Source organism: Podarcis filfolensis, assembly GCF_964270895.1.
Source record: "Podarcis filfolensis genome assembly, chromosome: 2".
Classification (NCBI taxonomy): domain Eukaryota; kingdom Metazoa; phylum Chordata; class Lepidosauria; order Squamata; family Lacertidae; genus Podarcis; species Podarcis filfolensis.
The window spans coordinates 12,112,917-12,131,488 of NC_139605.1; the positions used below are offsets into that span (position 1 = coordinate 12,112,917).

General features: G+C 46.5%; 2 protein-coding genes across 2 annotated transcripts in view; both read right to left on the reverse strand.

Annotated features, from left to right (window-relative positions):
* Window positions 1–18,572, reverse strand: part of LOC310756702 (carnitine O-acetyltransferase-like) — a 165,320-nt gene that overhangs the window by 33,574 nt on the left and 113,174 nt on the right. The gene's annotated exons all lie outside the window — the stretch shown is intronic.
* LOC310756939 (uncharacterized protein) overlaps window positions 950–18,572 on the reverse strand; it is an 86,873-nt gene continuing 69,250 nt past the window's right edge. The window contains exons 2-6 of the mRNA XM_083601903.1: window positions 13,617–13,670; window positions 11,611–11,693; window positions 10,148–10,274; window positions 9,944–10,039; window positions 950–9,297 (exon numbers count right to left, since the gene is read on the reverse strand). Of these exons, the coding sequence (XP_083458029.1) occupies window positions 8,198–9,297; window positions 9,944–10,039; window positions 10,148–10,274; window positions 11,611–11,685 (1,398 nt within the window). The 5' untranslated portion in view covers window positions 11,686–11,693; window positions 13,617–13,670 and the 3' untranslated portion in view covers window positions 950–8,197. The remainder of the gene's footprint in view (window positions 9,298–9,943; window positions 10,040–10,147; window positions 10,275–11,610; window positions 11,694–13,616; window positions 13,671–18,572) is intronic.

The window sequence follows — 18,572 nt, forward strand, 5'->3', positions numbered from 1 at the left end:
AAAATAAGAACAGCTGAAAATTTGGGAGGGGGGTGAACAATAATTAAAAAACAATTAAATTAAATATAACGTTAGGGATTAAAGCATATACAGAGTCTTGCTAATTACTGCAGAATTTCCTCCCCGCCCCCCCAAATGTGCTGGAAAGTCCTGCATTGTAGAGGGTCAGACTAGAGTGGGGTCCCTTCCCGCTCTACAATTCTGAGATTCTATGAAATATTTGTTAAACCTCAACAATATTCTGCTGTACACATGTTCCATGTTTGCATTGATGCCTCTTAATGCTCTTCTCCCACCCTCCCCTGGGTATCTTCTCTCTTTTCTTTCTTATTTCCCCCCCTTCCCTTATGATTTTAAAGCTGCAATAAAATTATATGAGGGGGGAAAGGAAATAAACAGGGCCTTGCTGGATCAGGCAAAGAATCCTTATGGGTGTATAACAACTTCGGACCACTTTGATCGACAGAACTGGCACTGTTACGGGTACCATATAAGACTTGCTTCAGGTTGGTAAGGAATCAATCTTTTAGTGTGGCACCATTTACACTTTGGAACTGCCTGCCTATTGACATCAGGCAGATGCCTTCACTGAACTCTTTTCAGTGCCTGCTGGAAACATTTTTGCTTATGCATGCCTACACAGATAGGTAGAATGTTGACGTGTTTTATTCAGCTTTTTATCATTGTTGATATTATTGTTGTTGTTTTTACTGATAATTTCATTGTTTTATTCTTTTTTATTCAAACTGCCTTGAAGTTGTTGGTGAGTTGTTGTTGTTTTGCAATCAAGTGGTATACATTTTTATGCAGTAAATAAATACTGAATCCTAGAGTTGTTTCCCATGAACCTTCTTCTTTTTTTCTTTTAAAGAAAGGCTTGTGCTGTAAGTTACGGGATATAATGAACATAGTCAAATGAAAAGATAAAGTGAAAATACAACAACGGATATTGTTTTATGATAACTTGGAAGTTTCTTTATTGATTACAAGGAATATATGTTAAAACTTTTATTAATTGTTAACTTGAAAAGTTACGTTTATCCATACAGAACACAAAGACGAGAGACATCACAAAACCCCCCCAGGTAAGAAAAAAATCCAATCAGGTTACATCGTTTAATGCATTCTTCTTACCCACTCACGTAAATGATCCAATATATAAGTACCCTATATACTGAGTTTATTCTGAGTATTCATTCATTCATTCATTCATTCATTCAGCTTACAGCAAGCCCAAATTACTCTCAAAACCTCCAGAATATTATTCTGCTTTAAAGATTACAAGTGGCTTGTATTAAAATATGAACACTAGATCTATGCTGCTGGAGCCAGAAGGATAGTTATGTTCTACCTCCACTGTCGGAGAAATTATGCCTCTGAAAACCAGCTGCGAGGAGCTGCAAGGAAGGAGAGCACTGCTGTGATCAGGGTACCAACTTGTGGGCTCCCAATGGCCACTGTGAGAATAGGATGCTGGACTGCATGGGCGCTTGGGCTGTTCCGGCACAGCTCTTCTGACATTCCTATGAACAACTGTTGTAGTTTCACTGCCCAGGCGCCAGTCGTTACTCCATTTGAGGCCACGACGAGCAGGAGAAGGAGGAGCGCTCGCTAAATGTGCAACCGGCAAACTCGCCTCCAGTGTTGGGGTCTGATGGCAATTGACGCTAGTCAGCCCCCACGACCCACCAGAACAGAGGACGCATGCTGACGGTGTCTGCCACAATGCCCGTTTCGCCTTGGCAAGCAGAGCAAAAACAACAGGGTCACCGAAGAAGGGGAGCAAAAGGAAAGGGTGGCCCCATAGTGCTGCAACAGGGCCATTTCCTCGCCTGCCAGGAAGCCTGACTGTTTAGGGCAGAGGTCTAGCCTGCAAACACCAGTTTGTGAGCCAAGTGACCACTGACCAAGGAGGAGCAACCCCAGGTTTTTCTGGCAGCACCCAAAGGAAGTTGAGAGAATAAAGGTCAGGAAGGTGGGTCAACAACCCCAATGTTACCCTTGAATTTCTCAAGTGACTCTGGGGGCGCCCAATAACACACCAACCCGTGATTTTGATTTAGCTACAACTTGCTACCTCCCATTTATTTTGGATCTTTCAGGGGTGGAAGGGAACATTCCCCCCCCCATCTTTATTTTCCATTTCATCAATTCTATCTAACGTTGATTAAATTATTTTCCTCCAGTATTTCTTAATTTTTAATTCACGCTTGCTGAATATCATTCATTCATATATCTGCATCTTTTTAGCCTATTCGGTTTTCATTTTAACCAGGCTATGGGCTATTTCCACCTATGTAATACTGATTAATATTTTTATCATTTTTTTTCTTTATTTGCAATATATAACATTCATAATGGTGATTTATACACTGCTGGTTTTTTTGTTTTTGTAACCCTACCTCTCGAGACAGAAGCACCATGTGTCTTAGTTACGTTTAATTTTGAAGTCATTTCAGTTTTTAAACAAAGGTATCATCCCACAAATGTGTTCTGCTGATTTAGAATATTTTTCAGTTTTATTCAAGAAGTGTGATGAAATATTTCTGTCCTTGTTCTTTTCCATGCAGAGCTACTTTATATTTAATATTAAAAAATCTACAGAATTCTTACAAAGTAGTTCTAAGGATATGGGATTCATAAACTCATTATTCTCTCCTTGCATAATCCTATGAAATTTAACTGCAATTTGCTATTAGCTCTATCAATCAGATTGCAAACACTGAATCTTATTTGAGATTGCTATTCTAAACACACTTACTAGACAGCAAATCCCACTGAACACAGTGGGATATTTGTCTCAGTAAACATGCGCTCTGAAACAGTTGACTATATCCAATAAAACTGATGTTTCACAACACGACAATACTCAAAATCTAATACCTACTTCAATTAAGAAATATTTATTTTTTAAAAACCAACGTGATAAATTAATATAATTATATTACATCAACCACTAATTAATCATCACGGGTCCCTAATTTGCCATCTCTCTCCTTGCGATTGTAATGACTGCAGTAATCAAACTGTGGAAAACATTTACGGAATGATGCATACATATCCGATATTAATTTGCTGGAGTCTTTTTATCCAACATTTAACCACAAGATTATTATGCATATCAAATGCCAACTGCTCTTATAAATCCCCCTATCAATTAAACCGATTAATAAGTTCCTTCTTTTATTTAACAATACCAACAAAGCTTTTAACTTAGGTTGCCATGGTTCATAAAGTGAAACTCAGGACACAAAAGTTATTTTTGGCAAAGTTTTCAAGCCTTTTTTGCTAAATCTTTTTTTTAAAAAGTGGTTTTGAGCTACAGTATTTTTAATGCCAATTGCCAAAATCTACACTACCGACATGGGCCACGTCTGGAAAATTCCACATGTATGTCAACCCTACTTTAACATTGCACACGATCCTGACAATTACAGTACTTTTGAGTGCCCTTCGATTTTGACCACCAGCGTTAAGCAACTAACTGTTCCAAACTCTCCCGCTGAACTCAAATGAGAGGCTGTAGAATCACAGAACTGTAGCATTGGAAGGGATCCCGAGGGTTATCTAATCCAACCCCCCTGCAAGGCAGGAATCTCTCCCCCCCCCGCCTTGGGGCTCGAACCCACAACCGTGAGATTAGGAGTCTCATGCTCTGTTGACGGAAATACCCTATCTGAGTTAAGTGCAAAGCTCATGTTTTGCACAGATTGTCCCCGTCTCTGGCATCTGTTGCCAATCAGTTACGACCATGCCATACTAGATGGATTCAAGGTTTGACTATAAGGCAGCTTCACGTGTCTCGCTATGAGATTTGGAACTGCTTAAATTAGGCTGGGTTGTGCCTATTGATTCTCACTTAATTCTTTCCAGTTGTCAGCGCCTAGGGGCTGTATCCAGCACTTGCAGTCGTGCTCATGCAGCAGACTTCCACGAGTACAACAAAACTTCTACTTCTTCTCCTGTCCACACCTTACACCAGCACCCTCAAAATCAGCTCCCAAGGGATGGGGAAGTCAGGTTATTATTTCCCCCCTGCAAGGTGGAAAGGAGAGGAAATGGAAGTTCCATTGCATAAGCAAAACTCCAGCGTTCAATGCAGCCCTTTGTAGTGATTAATACTATGAGGTTGTGTTTTAAAAAAGAAAAAACGCCAGAAATTTCTGAGCCTGTTTTAAAAAACCCAGAAAGCTTTAAAGTGTAATTTGAGCCACACCAAACGCAAAAGAACAAGAAGCAATGAAATATTACATGTATACACGCACATACATACTGTTTCTATGCAGTGGAATATCAAATCAATAAACGCAGCGTATTATAGGATTATAATGAAATTATAAATTATCGAAGGCAAACTTCACATAAATTGCAAGCTGGAACAAAACATGCAGCACAAAGCAAACATAGAGGGGAAATGAAGGTCATAAACACAACGCAAAGGGCCATGACTTGTACAGATGTACATAATGGTGAGCGGCGAAACGAACTTTCCAAGTGCTAGGAATGAACTGGTTCGGTTTCGCAAAGTTCACTGGATTACTTCAAAAATCTCCAAAGCCGTCCCTATAATCCTCGGAGGAAGAGAACGTGAATTAAGTTTGTTTTTGGGGTAGAACTTTGAACCATGTCTAGTTCAGCTTCAACTTCTTTCTTTTACGTGCGTTTTTGACTCTTCTAAACTCCTTGGGCCTTTACAATCGTTAATTGTTTCAACAAAACAAAATAAACAATTCACACATTGTCTTCTTAAACTATATTTCACTCTTCAGCACAGCAGCCTGTAGCATCCTGAATGCTGAGATTCTTTATTGTCAAGGATCCTTTAGGCGCACTTGAATTGAACTGTGGTCCGAACTAGTTCGTTTTGCAAAGGGAAGACACTGAACTGGGATAAGTTCCCTTTTGGACTCACTGAACTTGAGCTAGTTCCTGTGAGAAAAAAAGAGCTCCAGACTGACTTTCCAACATAGCCTACAGCTAGGTAGCCAATAAGTAAATAATTAATTTAACATCACCATTGTTTTAATTTTTTATATTTGTAGCCCACCTCTCCTCCAATGGGAAGCCCTCCCCCAAAATTTTATGTCAGTTTATTCTGGTGGGTTAGTGAGAAAAATCCTGTCATGCAAAATGGTGGTTTAGGCAGGGCTGGCCTTGCATGAGGCGGCCGGGAAGGAGAGCTGAAGGCAAGAACTGGGGTCTTAATGGTACAAGAAGACTTTTCAAAGTGTTTGCCCTGGGAGGGCGAGGAAGGGCGCCATTTTGGCTCTGCTTCAGGCCGGAGATAAACATCATTAGACTCTGCTGCAGGCCGCAAAATGGACTCTGCGTGTGTGTGAGAGAGAGAGAGAGAGAGATCGTGCTCACCGCATACATTTAAAGAAGTATAAAACTACTTTATAAACGGTCATGGCTTCCCCCAAATAATATGTGAGCTATAGTTTGTTAAGGGTGCCGAGAGTACATTCCCCCTCTCAGAGCTGCAGTTCCCAGAGGGATTGACTGTTAAACCGCTCTGGGAATTGTAGCCCTTGTGAGGGGAATAGGGAGGTCTTCTCACAACACTCGGCACCCTTAACAAACTACAGTTCCCAGGATTCCTCGGGGGAAGCCATGATTGTTCAAAGCGGTGCAACAGTGCTTTAAATGGGATCCCTGAAAGGGGTCTGTGCATATTTTATGTCCCCCAAATCCACCCACTCTGTACCCACCTCTATGGGATCCCTGTCAGGGTGAAGTACTATCTGGGCTAAGAGAGAGGTTCTCTCCTGGCAGCTGCAATTGTCCCCATGGGATACTGCTTTTCCTTTCAGAAGCGCATGGTGACCGCACATTTAATGCAACCAGAATTTCAGAAACACTGCTAGGAGCCGGAGCCAAACCTCCTTCCTGTCCCTGGTGACCCTCCCAGCCATAAGAATCAAGCCTGCCCCTATCTGTATATAAGCCTACTCCAGGGTCTGGTTTAATTTTAAATTTTAAATAACTTTTATTGTTTTTTTCCAAAAAGGAGGAGGTTATACAAGATTCTGCAAAACAGTGCTATCAAACAGGACTCTAGTGGCAAGATACATACCCTGCATACAATTATAGATCATTGTCAAACATAAAATAAAGCCTAAATAAATAAACAAATGGCACCTACGCAGATGTGTGGAAGGTAACAACTAGAACTGTGTATAACACAGACGACGTAATGGTTGAGCAAGACAAGCTCTGGCACCCTCCATATGTTTCCAAACTACAACTCCCTTCGTCTCTGACCGTTGGCCACGCTTGGCGGCAGCTGAATGGAGCTGAAAGGTTGATACCCTACACACTTTGAGCTCTGGCTCCACCCATCACAGACTTTGGCCCCACGCACTGCTGGCAGGATGTGGCCCCCAACAGATCACCCTCAAGAGAAAGTGGCCCTCAAAGTGTGTGTGTGTGTATGTGGAGTTTCACCACCCCTGCTCTAGAGTACAATAGAACGCTGCAAACCGAAATATACATAGCTAGACGCTCATAAGCATTATCTCGCCTTAGAGACACAGAACTGAGCATAAACTAGGCCGCTAAGCAGCAACAACCAAAGTATTTAAATGACAACAGTGCTAATCGGAAAACTGAAGTGCTTTCCCCTACCGTACCATTCTGATTCAAACCCTAACACGATAGGTGCCCGAAATTGGGCTTTGGGTCGCAAAACTGCCAAACGGAACATTTTAAAGCCAGCATTACAGATCAGAACAGCTTTGGTTATATAGCTGTACGTTCAGCTCTTCTCTCAACTACTCAAAAGCAGCTTGTAATTTTCTTTAAGAAAGGCATTTGGCCCTGATTCCCGAAATTCTACTCTTCCTGCAGCTTCGGTGACTGATGGGAACATAGGGGTGGCTTCAGGAGATGTTCAGTAAACGAAGGTGCAACTTTACAGAGGAGATACTGAGGCTACTCCTTTGGGTACTCGAGGCTTCACAGCGATAAAGCATACCAGATATTCAAGGATAATGGGGCAGCCCTCCGCAGTAACTTCACTCCTGAGCCGGACACTCAGAATCGAAAGAGTACATACCTGATTTCTCCCACACCGTTACAGCCTAGTAACAAGGACAGATACAAACATTTCAGAGTGGTGGGGTGACTGGCAAGGGCCTCTGCTGCCTTCAATATAAATGTGTTTATTCTCTTAGCCTGGGGGGTAAGCTCCAAAAAGTTGGAGCCAGGGAAAGGGCAGTTGCAGACAGCGCCAACTGGCTAGCACCCGTGATGTCACAAACAGTTTCCCTGCTCCCCCGTGATGCAAACAGTCGTAAAATATTTGGTGGGTTGGGTTTCCCTGTTTGAGAAAGGAACAACAGAAGAACGTACGTGGCTTGTTTGTTAAAGGTAGACAACGCACACACATAACAGACAGCTGAGCCCATTTGACTTGTTGGTGTATGGCTGCCCTGCTGACTGCAAAGTCAAGCTCAGGTAAAGAACTGTGGCTATTTGCTAAATACTAAATCTGTCTTCACCCCAAGGTACTTCTCACCTAAGCCATAGAAGGTCCTCCTGGCACGCTTCCCATAGGTATATGATTGGCCACTGTGGATGCAGGATGCTGGACCAAATGGGCCTGTGGCCTGATCCAGCAAATTCTTTTTATGCTCTTAACCAGGTGGTTAAGAAAGCCCAACAGAGACGCCATCTCCTCAGAGTATTGCGGAAGAACGATGTCAATCAACATTTGATGATCTCCTTCTACCAGTCCACAATAGAAAGTGTCCTTTCATACTGCATCATGGTGTGGTACACTGGTTTGACATCATCTGATAGGAAGTGCCTGCAGAGGGTGGTGAATACAGCACAAGATATTATGGGCTGTCCCGTGAATCCGCTGGATGAAACAGCGGAAGAACATTGCCTCAGGAGAGTGAGGAAAATTCTCAGGAATGATTCACACCCTGGCCGGCCCTTTCTTGATCTCCTGCCCTCAGGCAGAAGATATAGAAGCATAGTTAGTCCCACCAACAGGGTAAAGAACAGCTTCTATCCGTGGGCTGTTAGGCTGCTGAATGAAAAGATAACAACAGGGCAACTGACTTTCGGGTTTGGTGTGTGTGTGTCAGTAAACAAGGGGAATTCAGACTAAGAGAGCTGAGGTGGGGGTGCTCGTGTAATCTCACTGTATACAAGTTGTACAAGTGACAATAAAGTATTTCAATTTCAATTAAGTGCTGGCTATTTGATACTGAATAAGGCTCCCCTTCTCCATCAAGCTTTCGAGATCGTTGAGGCGTTGGCTGGCTTTCGCTCTCAAGTGAACTCTGTGGTGAACGCGGAGGTGCGAGTGCCGAGCGAAGCACTTCCCGCACTCCAAGCATTTGTAGGGTTTCTCTCCCGTGTGGACTCGCTGGTGCTTCACGAGGTTGGACAGCTGAGAGAAGCATTTCTCGCACTCCATACACTTGTAGGGCTTCTCCCCCGTGTGGACTCGCTGGTGGCTCACCAGGGCCGAGCGCTGAGCGAAGCACTTCCCGCACTCCTGGCACTTGTGAGGCTTCTCCCCTGTGTGGACCCGCTGGTGGTTCACGACGTCCGAATGGATGGCGAAGCACTTGCCGCACTCCAAGCACTTGTACGGCCTCTCCCCCGTGTGGATGCGCCGGTGTTTCACGAGGTCCGACTGCTGGGCGAAGCACTTCCCGCACTTCAAGCACTTGTAGGGCTTCTCGCCTGTGTGGACCCTCTGGTGGTTCACGAGGTTCGACTGGTGAGCAAAGCGCTTCCCGCACTCCTGACACTTGTAGGGCTTCTCCCCCGTGTGGACTCTCTGGTGGTTCACGAGGACGGACTGCCGTGCAAAGCATTTCGCACACTCCAAGCACTGGTAGGGCTTCTCCCCCGTGTGGACCCTTTGGTGGTTGATGAGGACCGAGTGGCGTGCGAAACACTTCTCGCACTCGGGACACTTGTACGGCTTCTCTCCCGTGTGGACTCTCCGGTGCCTGACGAGTTGTGATCTCTGGGTGAAGCACTTCACGCACTCCAGGCATTTGTAGGGTTTCTCCCCCGTGTGGATCCTGTGGTGGTTCGCGAGGACGGACTGGCGCGAAAAGCACTTCCCGCACTCCAGGCACTTGAAGGGCCTCTCCCCTGTGTGGACCCGCTGATGTTTCACGAGCTCCGAATGGTGAACGAAATACTTCGCACACTCCAAGCACTTGAAAGGCTTCTCTCCCATGTGGACCAAGCGGTGTATGACGAGATCCGGTTTCTGGGAGAAGCATTTCCCACACTTGCGGCACGAGTTATTCTTCCTCAAGACACCTGGAAGGGGGTGAGAAGTGGGCGGGGGGGGAGAAACACTGACAGGATTGACCTTCAACTCTAGAAGAGGAAGAATCGTAGAAAGTCAATCAGGGTGAGTTGTGGGAAATAAGCTGTAAATTTCCTGGAGACATTTTTTGCCACAGGAGGTGGTGGTGGCAACCAGACCACCAGACTGGGTGGCTTTAAAACTGGAAGTAAGCTGTAAATTTCCTGAGGTAAATTTTTGCCACAGAAAGTGGTGGCAACCAAACCGCCAAATCAGGTGTCTTTAAAACAGGCTTAGACAAACTCACAGAAAAATAAGTCTCTTTGTGGCTACTAAACGACTTAGGCCCTAAATATCTGAATGACCGTCTCCTTCCCTGAAGACCCTCTTTGATGTTAAGATCAGAAGAGGGAGGGAGCGCTTTGGGTAGTTCAGAGGTTTGGTGGCCGGGGCGACCCGAGAGAGGGTATTCCTTGTGGCAGCCCCAAAGTTGTGGGATTCCCTCCCCACAGAGGGTAAGCAAGTGTTTCAAAGAAGAGCGGTGGGAAGAGGCAACACATCCAAATGTAACGGCCGAGGCTCATGGCTGGCCATGTCTGGGTGATGGGGACACTCCTCAATGGACTATTTGCCTGTTGGCGTGCCCTAGCCTCTCACCTGAGCACCTGCTGCCCAAGTTCCGAGGATCCGGTACCCAGGGAGCTTCTCCTTGTTCCAGACGAGTGATGAGGATAGGCTTTGCAACCGGAAACCCTTGATAAAAGATTTTCAAAAAATTAAAAACCCTCCTCTTCCCGGACTATCAGAAAGCAGGAGTTTTTTCTCCCTAGCTTAACAAAACAAGGAAGCAAACTTCCTTACCTAAGGAGGTCACGTTCTCATAATTCTCCATCATGACCTCTCTGTATAGAGCTCTCTGATTTGGGTCCAGCAGAGCTCCTTGTGCCTCTGTGAAATAGACGGCCACATCTCTGAAAGTCACCAGCCTCTGGAAGAAAGAAGAATCCTCGTCTCAGCCTCCTCTGCCTCAAAAGCTCTCACCCGCAGAGAGAAAATGAAAGTCTGCAAACGTTTCTATATTTCATTCCATAGTATTTATACACCAGAGTGGTTTAAACAATCAATCCTTCTTCCCAGAGAGCTCTGGGAACTGTAGCTCTGCAAGGGGAGGAGGGGTCTCTTAACAATTCTCAGCACCGTTAACAAACTATAGTTCCCAGGATCCTTGGTGGATCCTATGACTGTTGAAAGTAATGTTAATAATAATAATAATAATTTTTCTTTATACCCCGCCCTCCCCAGCCAAGGCCGGGCTCAGGGCGGCTAACAAGCAATAATAAAAACAAGTTGAATGAATACAACTTAAAAACAAGATTAAAATACAACATTAAAATACTGAAACATTAAAATATTAAAATGCAGCCTCATCACAGGAGGAGAAAGGAAAAAGAAAGAGGGGGAGGGAATCAAATTGGCTCCAAGCCAAAGGCCAGGCGGAACAACTCTGTCTTACAGGCCCTGCGGAAAGAAATCAGATCCTGCAGGGCCCTGGTCTCATGAGACAGAGCGTTCCACCAGGCCGGAGCCAGTGCTGAAAAGGCCCTGGCTCTGGTTGAAGCTAATCTAACTTCCTTAGGGCCCGGGACCACTAGGGTGTTGCTATTTATGGACCTCAAGGTCCTCCGTGGGGCATACCGGGAGAGGTGGTCCTGTAGGTACCAGGGTCCTAGGCCGTGAAGGGCTTTAAAGGTCAAAACCAGCACCTTAAATCTGACCCTATACTCCACCGGGAGCCAGTGCAGCTGGAAAAGCACTGGGTGAATATGCTCCCATGGCAGAGACCCTGTGAGGAGCCTCGCTGCAGCATTCTGCACCCGCTGGAGTTTCTGGGACAGCTTCAAGGGCAGCCCCGCGTAGAGTGAATAGTGTATTGTATCATGTGCATGCAAGCCAGATGCGCAATCCCTCAATGGGAACCACTTTTCCATGGAGTTAAAAGGGTATTTTTCCATGTACAGTGGTACCTCTGGTTGCGAACGGGATCCGTTCCAGAGGCCCATTCGCAACATGAAAAGAGCGCAACCTGCAGTGGCGCGTCTACGCATGCGCGGGTTGCAATTTGCTGCTTCTGCACATGCGTGTGACGTCATTTTGCGTTTCTGCGCATGCACGAGCAGCAAAACCCAGAAGTAACCCTTTCCGGTACTTCCGGGTCGCCGTGGGACGTAACCTGAAAGAACGTAACATGAAGCAAACATAACATGAGGTATGACTATACCCCAATCACTTCCACTTGGAAGGACTTTGGGCCCTCGATGTCTTACCTGAGTTGGCTCAGCTGCAGCTCTTTCCCATCCTCTAGAAGGAGGAGACAATCCGGACAGAAACATGGCCCTCATTTTGTCTTCTGTAGAAGTCAAAAAGCCAAAGGAAAAAGTGGTTCATTTCAAGTACAAAGGAGGTGTGGTGGGGGGGGGGGGAATCTCGTTTTTCAACATTACATTAGATTTTCTGAGGTAAAATGGACGATGGGAAAAAGAGACCCCGCTCAGAGCTACAGTTCCCAGAGTTCCATGTACAGTGGTACCTCGGGTTAAGTACTTAATTCGTTCCGGTTGTCTGTTCTTAACCTGAAGCACCACTTCAGCTAATGGGGCCTCCTGCTGCTGCCACGCCGCCGGAGCACGATTTCTGTTCTTATCCTGAAGCAAAGTTCTTAACCTGAAGCACTATTTCTGGGTTAGCAGAGTCTGTAACCGGAAGCATCTGTAACCTGAAGCGTATGTAACCTGAGGTACCACTGTAAAGAGGATTTGCACCACTCTGGGAATTGTAGCTTGGTGGGGGTGGGAATGGGAGGGAAAAGCCACCATTTACCCTTTTTGCTCCACACCCAGGGCCGACATTTTGCAGCTTGAGGCAAAGGGACAAGCTGGCAGAAGCTGACCACGTAGGCGACCGAATCGTGCTTCAGTGCTGGCGAGAGGACAGCAGCCTCTTTCACCTCACCTGAGGCTAGCAAACCACCTTTGGAGGCGCAGGCCAGGCGACATGGCGCTTGCTCAACTCCATCCTCCCAACAGTTCAGCCCCATTCTCCGCCTCACCTGCTGCCCTGAGGCGGCCACCTCAGTCGCCCTAACAGCAGGGTCGGTGGCCCTGAGCACCCTCATCCAAAGAGATCCCAGGGGCATTGAGACATCTCTCCAGGTAAAGGAGCAAGGCACACAATAAAACAGGAAAACGCAAACTAAAAACCAAAATCCGTCGCCCAACTGAGCAGAGCGCTTCCTGCATCTGACAGCGCAGACTGCAGTCCACAAAAACTTCTGCCACCATGACTTCAGGCGCCCTGAGATTCTCTTTGCTGTGTTAGCTGCAACAGACTTGCACCCTTGCCCCCCCCTGCCCCCCCCCCGCACATGCGTTTTGGAGTAGGGGTCAAGGAGTACGCTATCGGAGGCTACTAGCCACAACGGCTACGTCTTTCCTCCACTGTCGGAGAGACAGCATGCTTCTGTATACCTGTTGCCAGGAATCACAAGCAAAGGGACTGCTCTTGCACCCGGGTGCACTGGGTTGGCGACTGTGAGACCAGGACAGGGTGGATCCTGCTTTTGGTGCACCATATTGATTGGTTTGCAATCCTTTTTTTTTTTAGCCACCCCTCATCCAAAGAGATCCCAGGGGCATTGACACATCTCTCCAGTTAAAGGAGCGAGGCACACAATAAAACAGGAAAATGCAAACTACAAACGAAGTGGTGTTTTTTTAAAATAAAGTCCTGCTACTACTCTGTGGGCCTCGAGATGCTGTTTGGTACCCCCAACTCTAACCACCCCTAATGGTCAGGGATGATGGGAATTGCAGCCCGGAAAAATTGGGGGAGGGGCACCCAGCAAGGCTGCAGAATTGCTAGATGACCCGACTTCTTTTTGCTTTGCTTTTAAAAATCTGTTTCTTCCTGTCCTTCCCTTCACATCTCGCTCGATTGCTAAAAAGGGGGAGAGGGCATCAGGCACCCAAGCAAGCCGCGATCTCCTCCTGCCCTCCGTTTTTGCCTCGCTCTCCTGAATTTCCCCCATTCTTCTTCTTCCACCTTTCCAAGGTTTGGGGTTTGGGGGGCGGGAGCGGCGGCGGGAGAGGAAACAAAGGAAAACTCAAAAGCCCTGCAGCCGCTCCCTTCTCCACCCCACGCCGCTTCCAGATCCATCACCCTCAAAATCTAAGACAGAATCAGAAAAGTGGGGCGAGGGGGAGGAAAGATGGGAGCCCACCCCACCCACCCTCCTTCTCCAGGAGGGCAAGCGCCCCTCTTTCTGGACCCTCACCTGCATTGGCCAAATTGCGCACAGGCTCCTCCAGGATGCAATTCACCAAGGTTGGGGGAGGCGCCACCCCACCGCACCCCACTCCCAGCAGATCCCTTTCCGCTCCCCAACCTCCCCCCCCCCAGATCCAATGTCTCCGCTAGATCTCTTGGGATTCAGACAGCCTGACCCTGGCTGCTGGGACTTGTAGTCCTCTTTCCCCGCGATCTTTCTCGCCCCCTCCTTTACGTCTGCCCCGCACAGAAACCAAGCAGAGGGGATTCTGGGAGCTGTAGTTCCCCCAGCGCCACCCTCGCCTGTGATTTATGAGCAAACACAAAGCTATCGAGAGCCCTGCTGTTAAAAATATTAAAAGGGGTCTGCGATGGCCTTGCATTTCTCAAAAGCAAACAGAAAGCAACAACAGCTTTTGAAGCGTTATAAGCTCATCGTGGTTTCATTCCGATCAAGCTCATGCCCAAAATTCACTAAAGTGTTTTATGTCCCGTCCTCTGGCTGGGTTGGGATGGCATGGGGATGAGGGACCAACTCCCTTCTCTTGCGGCACCCAATGGCACCCAATTAGTGCCATTGCCTTCCGTTAAGAGTTTGGGTGTAATCCTTGACGCCTCCCTTTCCATGGAGGTGCAGGTTACAGCAACAGCCAAGGCGACATTTTTCCATCTTCACCACATCAAGCAGTTGGTCCCTTACCTTTCCTGCCCCGCCCTGGCCACAGTGATCCATGCAACGGTCATCTCCAGGCTTGACTACTGTAAGTCGTTCTACGCGGGGCTGCCCTTGAAACTGTCCCACAAACTCCAGTGGGTGCAGAATGCTGCAGCGAGGTTCCTCACGGGGTCTCTGCCATGGGAGCATATTCACCCAGTGCTTTTCCAGCTGCATTGGCTCCCGGTGGAGTATAGGGTCAGGTTCAAGGTGCTGGTTTTGACCTTTAAAGCCCTTCATGGCCTAGGACCCTCGTACCTACGGGACCACCTCTCCTGGTATGCCGCACGGAGAGCCTCAAGGTCCATAAATAGCAACACCCTAGTGGTCCCGGGCACTAAGGAAGTTCGATTAGCTTCAACCAGAGCCAGGGCCTTCTCAACACTGGCTCCGGCCTGGTGGAACACTCTGCCTCATGAGACCAGGGCCCTGCAGGATCTGATTTCTTTCCGCAGGGCCTGTAAGACAGAGTTGTTCCGCCTGGCCTTTGGCTTGGAGCCAATTTGATTCCCTCCCCCTCTTTCTTTTTCCTTTCTCCTCCTGTGATGAGGCTGCATTTTAATATTTTAATGTTTCAGTATTTTAATGTTGTATTTTAATCTTGTTTTTAAGTTGTATTCATTCAACTTGTTTTTATTATTGCTTGTTAGCCGCCCTGAGCCCGGCCTTGGCTGGGGAGGGCGGGGTATATTGGTAAATAAAAAATATTATTATTATGTTTCCTAAATGGTGTGTTTTATGACGACTCTCGTCTGATCTGCAGCTGAAGAACATCTTTGGTTTAAAGGGAGGTCAGAGTGAACTAGCTGTTAGGTTGCGTTTATTGCTTAGATGAAAACAAGCTAGCGGACAGTTTGGTTCCTTCTCATTTGTAGCAGCGTTTGCACCTCTTCTCCTGCTCCTCCTGAACCTAGACTTAAATGTCCGCATGCAAAGAACCGATGCAATGGCTGTTGTACTCCTAGGATAGCTCAGCTGGTAGACCACGAGACTCTTAATCTTGGTCATGGGTTCGAGTTTGGGCACAGGATTCCTGCACTGCAGGGGGTTGGACTAGATGATTCTAAAATGGTCTCATTCGTGCAGCGCAACCTTCTTTCGGACCAGGCCAGGCTGAGGTCGCTGCAGGGTAGAACTCAGGACTGCCAGAGCCTCTGTTTCCTTTTGGATTTCCAGATCTTTTCCTCAAAAGGCACCCTAGTCTAGCCCTTTCACTTATAGGGATATAATGAGAAATACTCATAACACATTCTGGGTTTTTTTAAAAAGAGCACCTCGCTTGTATTTGAGCTTCATTAGCAAAATATGGTTCAGTGGTTCTAATTATTCCATAGCTCCTTCTCCAAAGGAACTTACGTAGTAACTGGGGAGAAATGAATATGAGTGAGTTCGGTCGCAGTTGGCAAGAATGAGAATGCTATTATTATTATTATTATTATTATTATTATTATTATTATTATTATACCACCCTTCATTCGAAGATCTCAGGATGGTTTCCAGAACAAAAATGCACGATAAAAACTCAAAATGCATAATAAAAACAGAAACAAATCTATAACCCCCTTCCTCCTTCCACAAGCATGTAAAAGGATATGAGATGTCAGTCAGCCGAAGTCCTGATTAAATAGGAACATTTTTACCTGGCACCTAAAGATGACTAATGAAGGTGCCCAACGAGTCTCCCAGGGGAGACCTTTTCACAAATGAAAACAATTTGAATAACAGTCACAACAGAATGGAATGCCTCTGTCACGTGACTCACAGTCAGCCAATCACATGAGAGATAAGGGTGCCGTGGGCTTTGATGCTCAAACTCAGGATGAAAGGGAAAAATGTGCTAAGAAGAAGACACGCTTGGCAAACCCTCACTGGGATCAACTCCCGTCCGGAAACCTCAGTCCCCACTGTGGAAGGGCATGTGGATCCGCCTCCCCTGGTATGCCCCACAGAGGACCTTAAGGTCCACAAATGACAACATTTTGGAGGTTCCAAGTTGCAAGGTGGTTAGATTGGTCTCAGCTAGGGCCAGGGCCTTTTCAGTGCTGGCCCGACTTGGTGGAACACTCTGTCACATGAGACTAGGGCCCTGCGGGACTTGACATCTTTCTGCAGGGCCTGCAAGACAGAGCTGTTCCGTCTGGCCTTTGGTTTGGACTCAGTCTGGCCCTTATGTTTCCCTCCCCTTAGTGTCTTGATTTATCGGCTACTTTTAAAATGAGGCTGCATTTTAAATTGCATTTTAACCTATACAGTGGTACCTCCGGTTAAGGACTTAATTCGTTCTGGAGGTCCATTCTTAACCTGAAACTGTTCTTAACCTGAAGCACCACTTTAGCTAATGGGGCCTCCTGCTGCTGCCACGCCACCGGAGCACGATTTCTGTTCTCATCCTGAAGCAAAGTTCTTAACCCGAGGTAATGTTTCTGGGTTAGCGGAGTCTGTAACCTGAAGCGTATGTAACCTGAAGCGTATGTAACCCGAGGTACCACTGTATTTTAAATTGTATTCCCCCCCCCATTACATTTTTACTGTGATTTTATTTGTGTTAGCCGTCCTGAGCCCAGGGTATAAATAAAAATTATTATTATTACACTAACCACCCGTCTCGCTGATCCACAGCAAAAGCAGGGCTTTGGTTAAAATCATTGGCTTTCCACCTCTGCAGAACTGCCCCCAGCGTTCAGGAATCCATGAGGTTCCATCAGCCTCCAGGGACGGACCATCCAATCTGGCCTTACCACCCATCCAGACCTTATGAGATATGGTGGTCCAGGGGGATACACTGCACACACAACCTCTTGTATGTACACAGAACCCTATTTATAGTTCTAGGAAGAAACACCACGCAGCCGCGGGCATATGATGCCAGTGGGCACCCTGACACTAAAATATTAAAGTATAACCCCTGATCACTGAGCAATAGCAGCTGATTGAAACCAGTTTTTTTCAAAAATCCTTGACTTCCTACCTGTCCGCTGGCAGCTCTCACCTCCTTGCATTCCTTCTCTTGCGACATGGTTCCCAGTTTACGTGCCACTGGGAGTCTAGACATGTTCTGGATGGGCATGTGAGTCGTGTATGTGAGTGCCAGGCTTTTCCGTGCCCCTCCCTACCCTGAGCAAAGCTCCACCCGATTGCCAACTATTTCAATTTCAAAAAAAGTTTGATTTTTACTACCCATCTGATTTTGAAACCCCACGATGGAATTGTGTTTTAGTTAACAAGATATGTGAAGCACTTCATTAAAGTATTTTTGCCTGGATAACTCAGCTGGTTAGAGCGTGGTGCTGATAACGCCAAGGTTGCAGGATCGATCCCCGTATGAGACAGCTCCGTATTTTTCTGCATTGAAGAGGGTTGGACTAGATGATCCTCAGGGTCTCTTCCAACTATAATACTATTAGAGGGGGGGAGCTCTCTAAGTGGCTCACATAATACAAAACGTTCATAAGAAAATACAGATAAAAACCAATGTGCTTAAAAGAAAAACAAAAACAAATTACACCTAATAAAATTAGGCAAATCTAGTGAAAGAGGAGAGTGCAAAATATGGTCTAAAGCTCATCATCAAAAAAACTAAGATCATGGCCACTGGGCCCATCACCTCCTGGCAAATAGAAGGGGAAGAAATGGAGGCAGTGAGAGATTTTACTTTCTTGGGCTCCATGATCACTGCAGATAGTGACAGCAGCCACAAAATTAAAAGACGCCTGCTTCTTGGGAGAAAAGCAATGACCAACCTAGACAGCATCTTAAAAAGCAGAGACATCACCTTGCCAACAAAGGTCCGTATAGTTAAAGCTATGGTTTTCCCAGTAGTGATGTATGGAAGTGAGAGCTGGACCACAAAGAAGGCTGATCGCCGAAGAATTGATGCTTTTGAATTATGGTGCTGGAGGAGACTCTTGAGAGTCCCATGGACTGCAAGAAGATCAAACCTGTCCATTCTGAAGGAAATCAGCCCTGAGTGCTCCCTGGAAGGACAGATCCTGAAGCTGAGGCTCCAATACTTTGGCCACCTCATGAGAAGAGAAGACTCCCTGGAAAAGACCCTGATGTTGGGAAAGATGGAAGGCACAAGGAGAAGGGGACGAGAGAGGACGAGATGGCTGGACAGTGTTCTCGAAGCTACCAGCAGGAGTTTGACCAAACTGCGGGAGGCAGTGGAAGACAGGAGTGCCTGGCGTGCTCTGGTCCATGGGGTCACAAAGAGTCGGACACGGATAAATGACTAAACAGCAACAAGAA